General features: G+C 45.2%; 2 protein-coding genes and 1 long non-coding RNA gene across 8 annotated transcripts in view; all 3 read right to left on the bottom strand.

The window, feature by feature from the left end:
• Window positions 1-8,452: 8,452 nt before the first annotated feature.
• On the bottom strand, window positions 8,453-11,182 carry LOC121401609. Its single transcript, XR_005966387.1, has 2 exons — window positions 9,103-11,182; window positions 8,453-9,041 (listed from the first exon to the last, which is right to left on the bottom strand). It is a non-coding gene; the product is annotated as an uncharacterized LOC121401609 (long non-coding RNA).
• Window positions 11,183-14,220: 3,038 nt separating this feature from the next.
• On the bottom strand, window positions 14,221-16,422 carry LOC108711660. Its single transcript, XM_018253603.2, has 2 exons — window positions 16,209-16,422; window positions 14,221-16,104 (listed from the first exon to the last, which is right to left on the bottom strand). Exons 1-2 carry the CDS (start codon window positions 16,420-16,422, stop codon window positions 15,368-15,370), a joined length of 951 nt encoding a protein of 316 aa, XP_018109092.1. The 3' UTR covers window positions 14,221-15,367.
• Window positions 14,221-20,166, bottom strand: part of brd4.L (bromodomain containing 4 L homeolog) — a 44,875-nt gene continuing 38,929 nt past the window's right edge. For 4 of the 6 annotated variants that reach the window (XM_018250997.2, XM_041587125.1, XM_018250996.2 and 1 more), the window contains 4 exons: window positions 19,818-19,945; window positions 18,577-18,776; window positions 17,191-17,410; window positions 14,221-17,101 (listed from right to left, as the gene is read on the bottom strand). In XM_018250997.2, the coding sequence (XP_018106486.1) occupies window positions 17,030-17,101; window positions 17,191-17,410; window positions 18,577-18,776; window positions 19,818-19,945 (620 nt within the window). In that variant the 3' untranslated portion in view covers window positions 14,221-17,029. The remainder of the gene's footprint in view (window positions 17,102-17,190; window positions 17,411-18,576; window positions 18,777-19,817; window positions 19,946-20,166) is intronic. The other 2 variants (XR_001934734.2, XM_018250999.2) reach the window with 2 other exon arrangements.

Genomic DNA, 20,166 nt, shown 5'->3' with positions numbered 1-20,166 from the left:
GTGGGGTGTCCATTTATTCATTTTCATCATGTGACCTCCCAGTTGCCCTCGTATAGACGGGTCATGCCATTATATCGGCGCAGGGGAGACACCGAGGCTCCGTGATTCAGCAGAAAACCATTTTCTTTACATAAACGAAGAGCTGCAATACAGATATTAAAAAAAGATTAGAAAAAAATGAATCTTTATAACGGGAAAAAAACAAAACACCAAGACATATTTAGTCTTTATTAAAAAATAACTAACTGAACTCCTCTTCAGAAAAAGCAACAGGGCGACGATCCATCGTGCGGGGCTCGATTTCTCCTCCCTGCCCTCTATAGGTGAGAGCCAGGGAGGAGAAATTGATGGATTGTCGCCTTTTCTGAAGAGGAGCGCAAGCGGAGTTTCGGTAAGTTAATTTTTTTTTTTTTTTTTTTTTTTTATAAAAAACAATTGACGTTACTGTTTTTTTTTTTTGTTTTTTTTTTTTTTAAAGCTTGTGCTAGCCCCTGTCTGTAGAGCAGTATTTTGGCTACTATGCTTCAAGGGACAAGTGTGAGAACATTAAGTGAATTTGAATTCAAATTTCTCTGTTGTCTCAAGGGGGACACAGGGACTATGGGGTTAAGCTCCACCCTCCAGGAGGCAGGACACTTATTCAAATGAAAAAAGGGGGCGTGCCAGTACTACGGCTTAACCCCAGGCTAGAGCCAATGTATTCAGTTTTTAAGTGTCCTGCTTACTAGGAGGATGGACAACATGCAAGTTCCAAGTTTTCAAGCTTCAAGTAGACAGGGGTGCTACCACAATCAGGGCTACCTGTATCTGTTGAGTACACCTCCTCCGTGGGAGGCCCACTGGAGTCATTCCCTGGCCTATAGGCTATACAGACTCGCGTAGGCATGCCTGCAATCCTTGAGGGAGAGCAGAGGGCCTTACAGTGCGGCTGCATGTGAGTACAAAGATTACTTTGACTTCACGCTCTGGGTTCCCCCCCCCCCATCTACTGCTATTGACTGGCTGTTGTGCTGCAAGAGGGGATGTTTCTTTCTGCCAGGGCTCCTGGTTTTTTATGTTTTCCTCTCTATTCCTACCTTTCTACGTTTCCTCAGGGGGTACTGCAGGGGTTTTTTTCCCTTACATTGGCGCCATTCGCGGCGCAGCGCGCTTCTTTTGGAACGCATGTGAGAGGAGGGGGCGGAACCGCGTTCCAAGCCTCTCTTTCACCGCATCTCGCGCCCTTTTCCATTGCGGCGGCCATTTTGCGCTTCCACTACCTCCCTGAGGACGCGTCCTTTCCTGCTCTCAGCTCCTTAACCAGCTCAGTGCCCTTATACAGCCCGTTTTTGAAACGCACCTTCCTAGCAGCAGTGATTGCCAATTGGGACAAAGCTGCTTAACCTTCAGTGCACACAGCCAGTTATTCAGCAGGTACCACAGACACTGCTTATGGCAGAAGGTAAGTCTGGGGGACTATTCCCCAGGGCGGGTGGGGGGCAGAGCACCAGCAACAGCAGGTCAAATCACCTATTTTGCCTGCAAGAATTGCCAATCCAAAATTCCAGGGGGAGCCCCTTTGCAGATCTTGCTCCAAGGGAGCTTCTGTTGTACCTGTTTCAGGGGGCTCTAATTTCCCTCACACAGAACTATCGGGTCCCCCGTCAGGAGACGACACTCCTCAAGACAGCGCAGCTGGGCCCTCTTCAGAACCCCCTGCTCCTCTGTGGGCTCTGCAACTCTCACAGTCTGGCCTCCCTTCAAAATCTACCTGCCCTCGCAGATAATTTGGGTAAAGCCTTGACCAGACTGGGTCAAAGATCCAGTGGAAAACGCAAGAGACCAGAGCCTTCCAGACCACGCACAGGGACCCACACTCCCTCTGATGGTTCAACTGCGGGAGGGGATTCCTCTCATTCAGAGGGCGAACTTCTCCCCTCTGAGGTGTCGTCGGAGGATGAAGAGGAACTTGAGGATGAGGCTAAAGGCCACGATGTCCAACACGATATCGAACATATCATCAAAGGTGTTACTGAGGTATTAAAAGTTTCTCAGTCAAAGGAACAGGCTCAAACCTCCAGCTTGTTCAAAAGACAACACAAATCCTCGCTCTGTTTCCCATCACACGATCAGCTCTTAGCTATCATACAAGAAGAATGGAATTTTCCGGAACGAAAATTTCAAGCCACTCGCAAATTCTCCAAATCCTACCCCTTTTCAAAGGAATTGGTGGACAAATGGTCTATGCCCCCTACAGTCGATGCTCCTGTCTCTCGTTTGTCAAAATCAACTACACTTCCAGTCACAGACGCGGCTGCATTCAAAGACCCATCTGACCGACGTCTCGAAGGTTTTCTCAAAGCCGTTTACTCGTCAGCCGGTTCTACCCTACGTCCAGTCCTAGCGTCGGCCTGGGTAGCCAGAGCGATTCAAGCATGGGCCGACTCCCTCCTTACTGATATTCAGGAGGGTGTTCCAAGAGTCGACCTCGTCTCATCTGTTCAATCTATAACTGAGGCATCGGCCTATCTGTCCGAAACCACACTAGACACCGCACAGATCACCGCACGGACTTCAGCTCTATCAGTAGCCGCTAGGCGAACTCTCTGGTTGAAGAATTGGACTGCTGACCTCAGTTCTAAGAAGTCCCTAACTTCTATACCCTTTAAGGGACAGAGACTGTTCGGTGAGGAACTCGAGAAAATTATTTCCCAAGCCACTGGGGGAAAGAGCACATTCCTCCCACAAGCTAAGGCTAGATCTACTCAGTCCTTTCGTCAAAGAAAATTTTTTCGAGGCCAATCTGCCCGATCTTCACGCAGATACAGTCCGCCTCGACGCTCCAAACCTTCTGACAAGGGACGCCCAACTTGGAAGAATTCCAAATTCCAGAACAAATCTTCCTCCGACAAGCCCGTATCAGGCTGACGGGCCATCCCCTCCGGAACCGCAGCAGTCCATAGGGGGAAGACTTCTGCAATTCCGGGAGGTGTGGAGTCGACACTCCTCAGACGCCTGGGTCAACGAGATCATCACAGAGGGTTATCATCTCGATTTTTCGTCCTTTCCCCCAAGAAAATTCCTCATGTCCAGAATTCCAACCAGTCCCACCAAGGGCCAGGCTTTTCTGGATTGCATCACCAAAATGGAGCAAAGTGGGGTGATCGTACCAGTACCCCCCTTAGAGACTTTCTCCGGTTTCTACTCCAACCTCTTTCTAGTCCCCAAGAAGGACGGGTCCTTCAGGCCAGTTCTAGACCTGAAATTCCTCAACAAGTACATCCGCTCAGTTCGCTTCAAAATGGAAACTCTGCGATCAGTCATTCGAGGCATGGAGTCGAGGGAATTTCTGATGTCCCTAGACATCAAGGATGCTTACCTTCACGTCCTGATTTGGCCTCCTCATCATCGGTTTCTGAGGTTCGCCTTCAAGAATCGTCACTTCCAGTTTGTGGCGCTCCCCTTCGGTCTCACATCAGCCCCCAGGGTGTTCACCAAACTCATGGCGGTGACGGCTGCGGCATTACGGCTTCAGGGGATTTCGGTGACCCCTTATCTGGACGATCTGCTACTCAAGGCCAGCACAGCAGAGAGGAGCGCAGAGGATCTCCGTCGAGCGATTGTCCTTCTACAAGAATTTGGTTGGACCATCAACTGGAAGAAATCCAACCTTGTTCCCAGTCACCAGATGACCTTCCTGGGTCTCGAGTTCAATACTCTGACACAACGTGTCTTACTCCCACTCGACAAACAGGAGAAGCTACGATCTCTTTCCAGACTTCTCCTGCACTCTCAGTGCCCTACTGTTCATCTGGCCATGAAAGTCCTGGGATCAATGGTGTCCACCATAGAGGCGGTACCCTTTGCTCAACTTCACCTACGCCCCCTTCAATCCAACATTCTAGCTGCCTGGAAGGGCGGATCTCTCCTTCAGAAGATGACTCTTCTGCCCTCCACCAGGCTGTCTCTCCAGTGGTGGCTCAAGCCGAGCAATCTGTCCAGGGGTCAATCCTGGGCCACACCGGATTGGACGGTTCTCACGACCGACGCCAGTCTCCTGGGGTGGGGAGCAACATTCAACTCCTGTATCCGCACAAGGTCTGTGGTCTCCCGCGGAGTCCAAACTCTCCATAAACATCCTGGAACTCCGCGCCGTAAAGTTGGCGCTCCTTCACTGGTCCTCTCTTCTCCAAGCCAAAGCGATAAGAGTCCAAAGCGACAACTCCACCACAGTCGCATACATAAACCGCCAGGGAGGTACCCGCAGCAGAGCAGCGCTAGCGGAAGTTCAGCAGATTCTAAGTTGGGCAGAATCCAATGCGGCAAGACTGTCCGCCATTCACATCCCGGGAGTCGACAACACCAGAGCGGACTTTCTCAGCCGCAATCTCCTGGACCCAGGGGAATGGGAACTTCACCCAGAAGCCTTTGCGGACCTCGTTCATCGTTGGGGGCGTCCTCAAATCGACCTGATGGCCTCCAGGAACAACTGCAAAGTGAACACTTTCTTCGCCCGCTCACAGGATCCTCTCGCTGCAGGGGTCGACGCCATGACACAATGTTGGCTGTTCGACCTAGCCTACATCTTCCCGCCTCTCCCCATGTTACCACGGGTTCTAAAGAAGATCAAGCGGTCCCCTGTCACAGTCATTGTCATAGCTCCATTCTGGCCCAGAAGAACGTGGTTCTCGGATCTCCGGGACATGTCCATAGCACCGCCCGTTCGCTTAGCCCTCAGGAACGATCTACTCCGACAAGGTCCCATCTCCCACCACAACCCGGGCCTCTTCGTTTTGACGGGTTGGCTATTGAGGCGGCCATCTGGAAACGACAGGGAATAGCGGACGATGTCATTGCTACTATGCTGCAATCACGCAAACCCACTTCTTCTAAAGCTTATCACAGAGTCTGGCGCAACTATTGGAATTGGTGCAACGACACCGCAATTCCCATCTCCAGCCCCTTTTCCCTCACGGACTGTAACATCCCTAGAGTGCTGTCTTTTCTCCAACGGGGTCTGCAGTTGGGCCTGAAGCTCAGTTCCTTGAAAGTTCAAGTTTCAGCTCTCTCTGTATTGTTTCAACACCGTTTGGCTCTGGATGATTCCGTCCGCACCTTTCTGCAGGGTGTTGCACACATCAGTCCTCCATTCCGTCCACCAGTCCCTGGCTGGGACCTGAATACTGTTTTGGATGCTCTTTTGGATCCCCCCTTCGAGCCCCTCGGGACTGTCTCTGAACAATGGCTTACCTGGAAAGTTGTCTTCCTCGTGGCAATATCATCAACTCGGAGAGTCTCTGAACTCAGTGCCTTATCTTGCGATCCTGCCTTCCTTGTCTTCCACAAAGACAAAGCGGTGCTCCGCACCTTACCGTCTTTTCTGCCTAAGGTGGTTTCATCCTTTCACATAAATCAGGAGATCGTTCTACCCTCACTCTGCCCGGATCCCAAGAACGACAAAGAACGCAGACTTCATGGTCTGGACGTTGTCCGGGCTCTCCGCTGGTATATTCAGCGATCCAAGGATTTTCGACTGTCTCAAAATCTCTTCGTACTGCCTTCTGGGGCCCGCCGAGGCCTGGCAGCATCCAAGACCTCCATTGCTCGATGGCTACGGGAGACCATTCGTCAGGCTTACCTAGCCAAAGGTAAATCTCCGCCGGAGGGCGTCCGAGCCCATTCCACGAGGTCGGTGGGGGCCTCCTGGGCATGGCGCAACTCGGCTTCTTTGGACCAGATCTGCAGAGCGGCTACCTGGTCCTCCGTTCACACCTTCACAAAATTTTACAAAATTGACACGTTTTCCTCTGCGGAAGCCGCTTTTGGCCGCAAGGTGTTGCACTCTGTAGTGCAATAATGTGTCTTTTCTCTCGCTCCCACCCTGCTGTTCTGGGGCTGCTTTGTTAAGTCCCCATAGTCCCTGTGTCCCCCTTGAGACAACAGAGAAAACAGGATTTTTGATACTCACCGTTAAATCTGTTTCTCTGTGGTCGATAGGGGACACAGGGCTTCCCGCCCTATGCGAGTTTGACCGTGTTGGTCTGTGTGGAATTTCTTCCAGAGTTATCTGTTCTGCCGTTAATATTTTATATGAGCATTACTTATGTTTTTTTTGGTTAGCAGGTCTTTGATACCAACTGAATACATTGGCTCTAGCCTGGGGTTAAGCCGTAGTACTGGCACGCCCCCTTTTTTCATTTGAATAAGTGTCCTGCCTCCTGGAGGGTGGAGCTTAACCCCATAGTCCCTGTGTCCCCCTATCGACCACAGAGAAACAGATTTAACGGTGAGTATCAAAAATCCTGTTTTTTGCAACAATTTTTTTTTTTTTTTTTTTTTTTGGCACAAAAACTTATAAATTCAAAATTATATTTCCAAAAACCCGACTGTTTGGTATGAATTAAGCACAAAAAAATGTGAACAACTCAAATGTAAAACTTTTACATGAACTTGAAAGCTTTTGCATGCCGAAGTCGAGCCATTTTTTAATTCAAGATTTTTGAGGTTTTTTTTTTTTTTTTGAAACATTCGGTTTTTTTTTCCATTCGATAGTTTTTTTATATTCACTTTTTTTTCATAAATAAGCAAACGTTCAAACTTTTTGTTTTTAAATTGTGACTTTATTTAAAATTGAAAAAAATAAAAAAACCCTCACATTCAATTATTTTTTTTTTTTTTTGGTAAAGAAGCCCAGATTTGTGGTTCAAGAAACCAGATAAAACTGATAATGATCTTTAAAGCTAAACAATCAATCAGGGGCAACACTGGGTTCATCTGCATTCTCATTGGCTGGGATATCCAGGTATTGGTTTGACATGTAAGATAACCAGGTCAGCAGTTTGCAATTAGTTGGCTGCCCCTCTCTGTGTCAGACTTGGCTTATACGATGAGTAGAGCACATACGTGGTTTAAAGGAGAAGGAAAGCTACAGAGGCAGTTTATTACAAATAGATTAGCTGCAATAGTACAAGCTATAATACTATATGTATTCTGTAGAATGCTTTACCATACCTGAGTAACAGCTCTAGATACTCTGTTTGTTTAGAATAGCAGCTGCCATATTAGCTTGGTGTGACATCACTTCCTGCCTGAGTCTCTCCCTGCTCACTCATAGCTCTGGGCTCAGATTACGGCAGGGATGGGGATCAAACTGAGCATGTTCAAACCCAAGCCCTGGAGGTTTAAGCTGAAAACAGGAAGTCTGATACAGAAGCCCATGAGTACACAATAGAAGGAAAGAAATACGGTGTTTCTTCTGACAGAGGACTCAGAGCAGCATTACTTTGAGCTTTTACTGGAGTATTTATATAGACCTTTCTGATAAAGCTTAATTAAAGGAGAAGGCATGTTAGGCACCCCAAGTGATTGTATTAACTTACCTGAAACCTGGGGCCGGTGCTCCTATCCACAGAAAACTGCACCGGACCGGGGTTGAGCACCACGGATCGATCCTCTTCCGGCTTCATATTTCCCGGGGCAGACGCATGCGCAGTTGAACGAAATAGCCGACTTTTTAGTTTAAGTTCAGGCTTTTCACTCTAATGCACATGGGCATCTGCGCGAAGAAAGAAGAAGCCGGAAGAGGATCGCTCAGTGGTGCTCACTGGTATAACCCCGGGCCGGTGCAATTTTCTGCTGATAGGAGCACCGGCCCGGGGTTTCCGGTAGGGATGCACCAAATACAGGATTCGGTTCAGAATCCCTCTCTCCGGCCAAACCGAATTTGCATATGCAAATTAGGGACAGAAGGGAAATTGCGTGACTTTTTGCCACAAAACAAGGAAGTAAAAATGTTTTCTCCCTTCCCACCCCTAATTTGCATATGCAGATTAGGCTTTGGTTCGGTATTCAAATGAATCTTTCGTGAAGGATTTGGCCGAATCCAAAATAGTGGATTCGGTGCATGCCTAGTTTCAGGTAAGTCAATACAATCACTTGGGGGTGCCTAACATTTGGCACCCCCAAGTGCTGCAAGCCTTTCCTTCTCCTTTAAGTAAACCCAATCTGATGAGGCTACTTTAGCAGGACAATGTGGTCTCCACTTAATAAGCCAAGTGATGGAGATGTGGCTAAATTCTGGGCAGATAGAAGTTGGGAAGGCCATTGTTTCAGCCCTAAAACTGCCGACTGGAGGGAACAAACAGCACCCCCTGTTCTCAGACAGAAATCCTAGTCTGCTCGGTGGCACTGGCGCGGTTTATCGTGGTTCTATACACCAGGCAGCATGGAGACCAACGACCTGCTTCTCTTCTCCGCGCTCCACAATAGATTCTTCCCCCACTAATACTCAAACCAAAGGGTCCTTTGTTGTTGTATCATCATTAGTTTGGGGGCCAGTGATTTATCCATAAACGCTCCAAACCCAGGACATTAAAAAAAAACCTCATAACACTGCAATGGTTTTACAGCCCATTATAAAATATGATCGGAATATTTATAACCCCCCCAAAAATGTTTTACAAGGAAACACAAAGAAAAAAAAAAAAGTTTATTACAAGTAAAATGTCACCATTTTAGAGTAAAAATTCTATTTATTTCTTAAATTCACAGACAGTCTTTATAAGAACATGGTAATACAAGCCCGTGATACATTTGTGGTTTGATATAAATTTGTTTTTTTTTTTTTGTTTTTAATTTTATTTTTTTTATTTAATCTGTTTAGTGATGCTCTGCAGGTTCTGTAATAATCGAGTGGCGCTAACCTGTCCAATGACAAACACTGTAGCAAATAACTAATCTTAAGGCTACGGTTATTCATTCAGGAGGAATAAAATGTCTGACACTGACCCAAATGCCCCCAGAGAACTCAAGTTCCACTACAAGTATACGGTTTCATGTACGAGACCTGATAGGTATCAACCATTAACGAAATACAATTCTGTCTATTTGATGAGTGAGATGGGTCTACTTGTTTCAACCAATAACAAGAGAAGGTTCTACCTGTTTGATGCATGAGATCTGAATCGGATTAATTTCACCCAATAACAAGAGAAGGTTCTACCTGTTTGATGCATGAGATCTGAATCGGATTAATTTCACCCAATAACAAGAGAAGGTTCTACCTGTTTGATGCATGAGATCTGAATCGGATTAATTTCACCCAATAACAAGAGAAGGTTCTACCTGTTTGATGCATGAGGCCTGAATCCCTATGAGAACTGATGAATACTCATCCTTTAACAAGTGAAGGTTCTATCTGATGCATGAGATCTGAATCTGATAATTTCACCCAATAACAAGAGACGGTTCTACCTGTTTGATGTACGAGAACTGATGAATATTCATCCTTTAACAAGTGAAGGTTCTACCTGTTTGATGCATGATATCTGAATTGGATTAATTTCACCCAATAACAAGAGAAGGTTCTACCTGTTTGATGCACGAGACCTGAATCCCTATTAACCAGAGAAGGTCCATCCTGTTTGATGTTTTTGTAAATGGAAATTAAAGCACAAAAACAGGTTTCCCCAATCATTTCCTTTGCCACCGAGGAGTTCATCCACTATAGGTCAATAAGTCCAAGTCCTCACACAGTATTTATATATAATACAGAATAGATGTGTATAACACTGTCCAAGCTTTACACCTGCGCTGCAAAACATTCACTCACTGGCGAGACTGGAATTCTGGGATGTCGTTATCTTCTATCGGCTTAATCACAACAAGCTCGGCGGCCAACTGAGAAAGAACATGGACGGAGCTCCGGCCCTACAATAGAGCAGGATTCTTCATAGAAATGCTCCTAATTATGCGCAGTAAGTGCTTTAAGAAGTTCTTTGCTTTCTGGCCTGTTCTATCGTAGACGTTTCTCATGAATAAAGAAGTTGATCGATGGAGCTCAATTAGAACATAATCGGAACCAGAGTCCGTAAGTAGGGGCTTCTCTAGAGTTGATACCTGCCACTTAGTGATCTAAAAGAACTTCTCCTTCCATGGTTCTGTAGCCAAGATATTGCCTCGGGGTAGGAAAGGGGTCTGGACCACAACTGATCTAGAAGGTCTACAAGGGGCCGGATATATCCACCGTGATCAACTCCATCATTTATCAGCCGACTTCTGACCCTAAACATTTCTGTTTCTGTACATCATCTTTGAGTAACTGCACGTCCAAGGCAACATTTAGCACTGCTGCAAACTCTCTCCAAGCTGGACATGGCCGCCCTTTTCACTGGAGACCTGGAGATAATGGACATTGCCCCCCAACAAGACTCCACTGCAAACAGTAAATGCAACTTAAACCAGTGATGTCATAGTTTGCCAAACTTACACTGTTGCAATGACATCATGATTTGACAAAAGTGAGCCCGCCCAGTTAACTACACTTGCAATGACATCATGATTTGACAAAAGTGAGCCCGCCCAGCTAACTACACTTGCAATGACATCATGATTTAACAAAAGTGAGCCCGCCCAGCTAACTACACTTGCAATGACATCATGATTTGACAAAAGTGAGCCCGCCCAGCTAACTACACTTGCAATGACATCATGATTTGACAAAAGTGAGCCCGCCCAGCTAACTACACTTGATATGACATCATGATTTAACAAAAGTGAGCCCGCCCAGCTAACTACACTTGCAATGACATCATGATTTAACAAAAGTGAGCCCGCCCAGCTTCAGCTAAACCGTTTCCAGCCACCATTTATGGGCGTCCAGTGATTTAAAGAAATTAAAAGCACTTATACTTATAATTAAAAGCACTTATATACCAGGATTTGTCCAAGATTCAGTCTTTCTCAGAAGGATTCGGCCGAATCAAAGTGCCTGAAAGAACCAAATTGGATACAAAAAAAAAAAAATCACGCGACTTTTCATGATGGACGAGGAAGTCGGAATTCTTTTTTTTTTTTTTACTGTACACGGTTCTTTTTTCCCCCCCACGTTTCCCTAATTTACATATGTAAACGAGGATTCGGTTCACTATTTGGCAAAGACTTTCATAAAGGATTCGGCCGAAACCCTAAAATAGTGGATTTGTTGCGTGGCTACTTCTACTGTGTAGAACGTGGCTGCCAATAAGGAAGTATTAATGAGTAATGCTGCTGTATGGGACTGATGCAGGGAAACCCTCACTAACCCCTTTAATAACACTAAGGGGCACATTTACTAAGCTTGAGTGAAGGATTCGAATATAAAAAAAACTTCGAATTTCAAAGTTTTTTTTTTGGGGTACTTTGACCTTCGATTCAAATGATTCGAAGTAAAAATCGTTCGACTATTCGATAGTTGAAGTACTGTCTCTTTAAAAAAAAACAAAAACAAACTTTGACTACCTACTTCGGCACTTTAAAGCATCAATGTTAGCCTATGGACCTTCCCTGAAAGTTTTCTAAGCTATTTCTGATCAACGAAAAATCGATCGATGGATTAAAATCTTTCAAAGTATTTGCGGTAAATCCTTCGACTTCGATATTCGAAGGATTTTACTTTGAGGGACGAATATCAAGGGTTAATTAACCCTCGATATTCGACACATAGTAAATGTGCCCCATAATATCTGAGGTCACTTACAGGTGAAATGATATGAAAATACTTTTCACTTTTCAGCGATGCTCCCGTCTGGCAGATCTAAACTTTATGAGATGCGGGTGTCAAATGACTTCAGCTTTAGTCCCCAGATCCCAAGACTTTTAGAGGCCCATTTAACAAATGCCGAATTTATCTCCATATTTTCTGAAAACGAATTCGACCAAATCTGCGCAGGTTTTTCTCTCCGTATTTATCAATACTAGGGATGCAACAAATACACTATTTTGGATTCAGCCAAACCCTGAATCCCTTCGTGAAAGATTAGGGCGAATACCGGATCCTAATTTGCCTATGGGAAACAATGTTTTACTTCCTTGTTTTGTAACAAATTGTCATGTGATTTCCCTCCCCATCCTGAATTTGCATATGCAAATTAAGATTCGGATTCAGCTCGGCCGGTCAGAAGGATTCAGCTGAATCCTAAAAGGCCGAATCCCAAACTGAATCCTGGACCCTAATCAATTCACTTTTCCAAAAATATTCTTTGTGGGTAAAAACCCCCATAAAAATCGAATCGTACAAATTTGTTCCGATTTTTGCGACCGGAAACGACTTCATTTTCGGATAATTGCGGGAAACCCAGCTTAGATCGAGATATCTTTGGGACTTCTCCCATTGACTTAGAATTCGAAAAATCCGGCATCTCAGACTTTTTTTCCATCCTCTGGCTATAATAAAGCCCGAAACATTTGCGTTTTCACAAAAATGTCAGATTTTATAGTAAAAATACATACATTTTTGGGGTTTTTGGTATTCATAGTTTAATAAATAACCCTCTGCTGTAGGTCTGACACATGTAGGGAGAGAAGTTTAGGCTAAAGCCGTGTATTTAGCATGTAGATGTATGAAGAAAAGGAGTCTCCGTGCTTTTGTCAGACTGCTTGGTTAAAGGAGAATTCAACCCTAAACTTAAACCCCTACCCAACATAGACCCTCCTCCCTCCAGCCTAAGTGTTACCCCGGGCAAATGCCCCCAACGTTTTACTTGCCCCTCTGTGCAGATTCAGGCATCGGAGTTCACGGGCGCCATCTTGTTCTCGTCTGAATGAGACCGGCATGTCGGCGCTTGCGCAGTAGGAGGAATTTTTTGTTTCGAAACTCATGAAATTTGGCGAAACGCCGGTCTAATTAAGATTACCGAAGCGACTGAAGATGGCGCCCGCAAACTCCAATGCCTGAATCTGCTTCTAGGGGTAAGTAAAACGTTAGGGGCATATGCCCGGGGTAACACTTGGGGGGGGGGCCGATGTAGGATAGGGGTATTTTTAAGTTTCAGGTTGAATTCTCCTTTAAAGGAGAACTAAACCCTAACAATGAATAGGGCTAAAAATTTAATGTTTTATCTAATGAACTTATTGCACGAGGCTAAAGTTTGAGCTTGTCAATAGCAGCAATGATCCAGGACTTCAAACTTGTCACAGGGGGTCACCATCTTGGAAAGTGTCTGTGACACTCACATGCTCAGTGGGCTCTGATTGGCTGTTGAGAAGCTAAGCTTAGGGCTCGTCACTAATTATCCAGCAGAAAATGAGGTTGGTCTGTAATATAAGCTGATGCTACAGGTTTGCTGATTATTAAATTCTGATGCTAATTGCACTGGTTTCTGTGCTGCCATGTAGTAATTATCTGTATTAATTACTAATCAGCCTTATATTGTGACATTTCTATTCTATGGGGCAGATTTACTATTGGTCGAATATCGAGGATTAATTAACCCTCGATATTAGGCCGTCGAAGTAAAATCCTTCGACTTGGAATATCGAAGTCGAAGGATTTACCTCAATTCGTTCATTCGAACGATCGTAGGAAAAATCACTCGATCGAACGATTAAATCCTTCGAATCGAACGATTGGAAGGGTTTTAATCCATCTATCGAAATTCCTTCGATCCCAAATTGCTTAGAAAGCCTATGAGGACCTTCCCCGTAGGCTAACATTGATGCTCTGTAGGTTTTAGGTGGCGAAGTAGGTGGTCGAAGTTTTTTTTAAAGAGACAGTACTTTGACTATCGAATGATTGAATAGTCGAACGATTTTTAGTTTGAATCGTTCGATTCAAAGTCGAATTCGTAATCGAAGGTCGAAGTAGCCAAAAAAAACCTTCGAAATTCGAAGTTTTTTTATTCTAATCATTCACTCGAGCTTAGTAAATGTGCCCCTTAATGTACTGTATATTGTGAGTGGGTCCCTAAGCTCAGTAAGTGACAGCAGCACAGAGCATGTGCAGTGAATCAGCAGAAAAGAAGATGAGGAGCTACTGGGGCATCTTTGGAGACACAGATCTTTACTGCTAAAGGGCTGTGGTTGCCTTGGGCTGATACAGAAACACAAAACATAATGTACAATATTTCTACCAACTTCTTTAGTTAGGCTTTCCTTGTCCTTTAAGCCCTACTCTATTGAGGAGTAGATGTGATTCTTATTGCCTTTACTGTTCTTCTAAAGCCACAGGTTCCTTCAATGTCCAAACAACTGGGGGTCCTGCAGAGCATCACTGTCCCACCTAGAAAATACTGCACAAGTATCAATCCCTGACAACTTTCACTGCTCCTCTCTAACGTCTTTGCAGAGAATTTCACCACCGCACCCAACACATACGAGGGGGTCACTCTCCCCCCCCCCACGCCAATACAAAGAGGGAAATTTAAGGGGGAGGTTTGACATAAAAACATAAAATAAAAATGCAACCAAGGTAAAATAAAATGAAAATATAATAAAAAAAGACTTTATTGCATGAAATCAGTTACAACACAGACTTCCGTGCCTGTTACTCAGGGGGACAAGGACGGGAGGGGGAGACACTAGCTAAAAAAAAAAGGATAAGGTTTTGTGGGAGTCGGAGAGGAGGAAAGAGGAGGGAGGGAAGGACAATGTTTATGGCACATAAAGGATTTCTTTTAGTTTTTTTTTTTTTTTTTTTAAAACAGTTCAAATTATATATATATTTATATATCAAAGAAAAACAAAACAAAATGAAACAGGAGGAGGATAAAATTACAGAGAGACGAGAGAGGGGGCAATAAGGGCCGTTAGAACAGTCAAATTTTGTTTCAAATGAAAGAAGCCAAAATGATGAGAGTTAAAGTACCTCCCCCTCCCATTCACACACACACAGTCTGCACTACTAATAGGGGTCGCACAGCCCCTCCCACTTTTACTGCAGCTCTGGGGACGACGGGGTTGGGGGGAGGATCCTGCGGAGTCTTGGGGTCGTGTGTGCAGAAAATTGCACTAAATCAAGCTGCGGTGCGCCGGGCTGTGGAGGCCGCGTTGATTGAGGCGTATTTAATGGTCACATGATGTGGCAGTTGATTATCTGCTGGTAGCCAATGAATGAGCAGAGCAGAGTTGCACGCGCATATATTGCAATTGTGTCCACAGACATGCGGGGAAAGCAATCCATCCGCTCCCAACTGAAAAAAGTCGCGCTCCGTCAAGCACGTGATCATGCACAGTATCCGACATACTCGCCGAGCAACACATGTGCAAAATAAACCTGTAAAGAAACGTGCGGTTATATGATCTTCTATGTCCATGATGGGCCGTGTACACGCTCCTCCCGTACAAATACACGCAGAGCAATAGAAAACAAAAAAACCCCACCAATGATGTGTGCATGTGTGTGCTGCGTGTATTCTCCTGCAGTGTGAGAAAGGATTACACGCGTGTCTGTGATCTAAGCTTGCATAGTCATTTTGGGTTATAAAACTCCTGCCGTGTACACGCACCCTCAGAACATGCCAAGAACATAGACAAAGACATAGAAACAAACAAAACGTTAATGGCAAGCACATGGAAATGTACTAAAAAAATTGTGTGCACGGGGGCCGGGTGCAATGGGTAGGAAATTGCACGCTTACATTCTTTGCATGTGTTTTGGGCAACACGCGGTCACAGAAGCACGCGTGTAACGGGCAAGCGAATGGTGTCGTTTATCATTGAAGACTATCAGACTGCACGGGGGATGCTGAATGTATACAGTGCAATTTGCACGGGGGATGCTGAATGCATACAGTGCAATTTGCACGGGGGATGCTGAATGTATACAGTGCAATTTGCACGGGGAGATGCTGAATGTATACAGTGCAATTTTCACGGGGGATGCTGAATGTATACAGTGTAATTTGCACGGGAGATGCTGAATGTATACAGTGCAATTTGCACGGGGAGATGCTGAATGTATACAGTGCAATTTGCACGGGGGATGCTGAATGTATACAGTGCAATTTGCATGGGGAGATGCTGAATGTATACAGTGCAATTTGCATGGGGAGATGCTGAATGTATACAGTGCAATTTGCACGGGGGATGCTGAATGTATACAGTGCAATTTGCACGGGGGGATGCTGAACATATACAGTGCAATTTGCACGGGGGATGCTGAATGTATACAGTGCAATTTGCACGGGGAGATGCTGAATGTATACAGTGCAATTTGCACGGGGGATGCTGAATGTATACAGTGTAATTTGCACGGGAGATGCTGAATGTATACAGTGCAATTTGCACGGGGAGATGCTGAATGTATACAGTGCAATTTGCATGGGGAGATGCTGAATGTATACAGTGCAATTTGCACGGGGGATGCTGAATGTATACAGTGTAATTTGCACGGGGGGATGCTGAACATATACAGTGCAATTTGCACGGGGAGATGCTGAATGTATACAGTGCAATTTGCACGGGGGATGCTGAATGTATACAGTGCAATTTGCACGCCACAACCCTAAAGTGCACTTGTAAAACACATGATGGCAGCAGCCACAGTTCACCCTGAGCACCCGTGAAACAACCTCCACTTGGAAGTGCAATATTTAATGCATTTATATCATTGCACATCCGGAGAGCTCGGGGGTCACACGCATGCTGCACAACAGACCAGAATGTGAAGGGATATTTTTTGTTCTGCATACTCACTGCTCTGCAGGTCTTCGCTTATTCATACATTGCACTACATCCAATAATTAATACAAGTAATATCTGAGCACGGATCAGAGGCAGTTATTTAAAAAGACGGTTGGAGACAGCGCTGTACCCCTTGCAGAAATGCTCCAGCAAACAGGCCATTAGCAAAGCTTTCCAGATTAGTGATTATGATTTGCACACACGCAGAGCAAAGTTCTGCAACCCCTCCCCCATCCCAATAGTCATTATTTGTCTAGCACCCACATCAGTCTCCTCTTCAGCTTCAATAATACCAGAGAGGCCATTAATACAGACAAAAGAAGGAAACAGATTCACAAATGCCCCCACTTGAGAGTCTCTGCTCTGTCACATGTTACTGCACAACGATTGGATTGAATGGGGTGGGGGCAGGTATCACCCTTATTTTCTATTACCGCTTTTGGAGACTCTGCGTCTCGACATACAGGGGCTGGGATAAAAATACAGGAAGGGGAGTAAAATTCAGCGTCTCTTATGGTGACATTAAAAAAAAAACATGTGAACCGGAGGGGGGAGGAGCCGCTGGGAGTAAAATGGTGATGGAGGTGGTGGTGTCGGTGAAGAGACCGGAGTCTTAGGAGAACAGGTTCTGTTCAAATATCTCCATCAGTTCACTCTGAAAATTCATATCTATAGAGGGGGCCATCTGTGGGGATAGAGGGGAGAAATTATTAATTAGGACAAGAAAACGGGGGGAAAAAAAAAAAAGCTACTCTAAACAATAATGATACCCACCGCCTGCCTTCGTCTCCTCTCCTGTTCCCGCTTTCTAGCCATTTCTCGCTGATCCATGATTGGCTGAGAGCTCTGTGCGGGTGATGGGGCTGCAGGGAGGTTGCTCTGCACATGTTGCTGCTGTTGTTGTTGTTGTTGTTGTTGTTGTTCTTGCCGCCTGCGAGCCTCTTCGTGGGCTTTCCTCGTCTGATCCTGCACGTCATCATCTTCCCGGGTCCTACTGCACAGGTTGTGTAGGTTACAATCACTAGCAATGTTCTATTACCTGCTCAATGCTATACTACTGCGTTAATAAACGAATGAAGAAGACGTTCAATGTCGAGTAGAGTGATGAGTGGGGTGGACTCGCCCAAAAGAAAGGGGGCTCCAGGTGCTCAAGCCCCAGACCTTCAGCTCAGGGAGGCAATTGATGCAAATAGAGAATAGTAAAGGGCTGGCACATACCGGACCACACTCCGTAAATTGATGTAGTAAAAAAAGGTTTTATTGGAACAAAAACTTTACAGCGAAGCCTTACACGTTTCATACCTATGGGGCACTCAGTCATAGGAGAAAGTATCCCAAGGCACACAAGGGCAATGCAAGCAAGCTGCCTTGCTTGTTTATTGCGAAATGCAACGTTTCGGGGTCACGCCCCCATTCTCGTGACCCGAAACGTTGCATTTCACAATAAACCTTGGGATTCTTTCTGCTAGACTGTTTATGAGGCTGCCGATCCTCTACCCTTGTGCACCAGGTATCGTTTTGATAATTATCGGAGGGTGTGTGGGAGCCAAAGTTGAACTAGCACTCAGTCATAGGCTCATAACTAAGTGCCCCTAAGGCACGAACCGCGTAAGGCTTTACTGTGATGTTTTTGTTCTAATAAAACCTTTTTTATGGAGTGTGGTCTGGTATGTGCCAGCCCTTTACTATTATCCATTTACTACAACTATATGCTCAACCCTGTCATGGACCCCCCGCCATGTTTCCCAGTCCTCTCTGCATTCAGAAAAGACTTCTATTGTCTACACATGGGCTTCTGTATCAGACTTCCTGTTTTCAGCTTAAACCTCCGGAGCTAGGGCTTGAGCACGCTCAGTTTGCTCCTCTGTCCCTCCTCCCCTTCCAGCTGTAATCTGAGCCCAGAGCTATAAGTGAGCAGGAAGAGATTTGGGAAGGAAGTTATGTCACAACAAGCTAATATGGCCGCCGCTCTCCTGAACAAACAGAGAGCTTCTAGAGCTGTTTACTCAGGTATGGTAAAGCATTCTACAGAGTAAATATAGTGTTCTAGCTTGAACTATTGTGGTTAATCTATTGGCAGTAAACTGCCTCTGTAGCTTTCCTTCTCCTTTAACTGCAATCGTTTTGGATTCTTGCAGGCCAATAAGAAACCAGCAGTACCTCATTCTCTCCTGCTCCCTGCGCATTCTTTCTGCTTGCTCGGCCTGATGTTTGAGGGCCCTCTCGCGCTCCTCTTTCTCTCGGGCCTGCCTCCGGAAAAGTTCAAAGCTGTCACTTGTTGACTTGCCGGCAGAAGTCGGGGTGACTGGCGGCTTCTGCATCAGACCGGCCCACGAACCCATGTTTTTAATCTTTAGGTCCTGAAAGAGAAAAGCAATGCTCATCTTTCTATGTGTGTGTGTGTGTCACAGGAGCAATATACACCATTGCTGTAAATATCCATCAGAGGGCCCACAAAAACCAACACATGAGGCTATTGCTGTTGGGAGATGGGATTTTCAGGAACCCAGTAAAAGCCAGTGGCTCCACGATATCCATTCAAAGAGGAACTATCACGAAAATTAATATAAGCTTCTTCATACTGAAATAAGAAACTTTCTAAATACAATCAATTAAATATTCTGCATTGTTTCTGAAATAATCAAGTTTATGTTCACTATTCCTCTCTCAGCATCTGTTTCCCTTCATTCTCTCTTCATGCAGCAGTTGGGTGTCAGATATTCATTGACAGTTAGATCCAATATATCTTATAGGAGGGCTTCCTTTCCTAGCAGATGAATTAGAGCTCACTCAAATTACGGATTCCAGTATAAACAAAATAACTGCCTCTTGCACAAATAGAGTGAGCTCTAATACATCTTCTAGGCAAAAGGAGCCCCCCTATAAGATATATTGGATCTAACTGTCAATGAATATCTGACACCCAACTGCTGCATGAAGAGAGAATGAAGAGAAACAGATGCTGAGAGAGGAATAGTGAAGATAAACTTGATTATTTCAGAAACACTACAGAATATTTAATTGATTAAGAAAGTTTCTTATTTCAGTATGCTGAAGCGAATATTAAATTTTTATTTTCGTGATATATAAAGTATTCCAGTGAAGTGCCCAGCGTCGGACTTGGGGGCCCAGGGCCCACCGAGTCTGCAGCCCCAGGGGCCCACACATCATCTTCTGGGCCCCCCAGCTGCAAAGCCCTCTCTGCCAGGGTCTGGGAGGGAGTTAAGGAGAGCGGGTCTGGGCTGGCAAGGAGGGTTTTTTCCCGGTGTCCAGTCCGACCCTGTGAGTTCCACTTTGGGAAATGTATTCCATATGAAGAAGTGATGAATGTAACCGATTCAAGAACAAACAGCCTAAATATTTCAGCCATTTCAGCAGATGGTCGTGCACATTACACTCACCTTTTTAGGAGCAACAGGTGTCTTAGGTTCTTGCTTTTGTTTCTCTTTTTCCGGCATCCCTTGAGGTGGGAGGCTCTGATCAGGCGGTCGTACGGGACGCCCACCGTCCATTGGCTTCAAATCTGGCCCTAAGAACAATGATGGACATGAGACGATTAACATGGGATAAAAAGCCCAAATACAAGGGGGCTCATTCATAAACAGGCAAATTTGCTCCTGGGCTATAACCCATAGCAACCAATCAGATGATTGCTTTCAGTGTTCAACCTGCAACTGACTGAAAGAAGGCTAATCACTGATTGGCTGCTATGGGTTACTGCCCAGGTTTTATAAATGAGCCCCAAGGACT

This window comes from Xenopus laevis, chromosome 3L, assembly GCF_017654675.1.
Source record: "Xenopus laevis strain J_2021 chromosome 3L, Xenopus_laevis_v10.1, whole genome shotgun sequence".
Classification (NCBI taxonomy): domain Eukaryota; kingdom Metazoa; phylum Chordata; class Amphibia; order Anura; family Pipidae; genus Xenopus; species Xenopus laevis.
Note: the sequence above shows the minus strand (reverse complement) of the source record. Positions and strands in the feature narration are given on the sequence as shown.

Bases quoted from the DNA above. Each gene is read 5' to 3' on its own strand.
- LOC108711660 (XM_018253603.2), bottom strand. From the start codon at position 16,422: ATGCAGAACAAAAAATATCCCTTCACATTCTGGTCTGTTGTGCAGCAT. The intron at 16,105-16,208 runs ATTCAGCATCCC...TACACTGTATAC, and splicing joins GTGCAAATTGCACTGTATAC to ATTCAGCATCCCCCGTGCAA.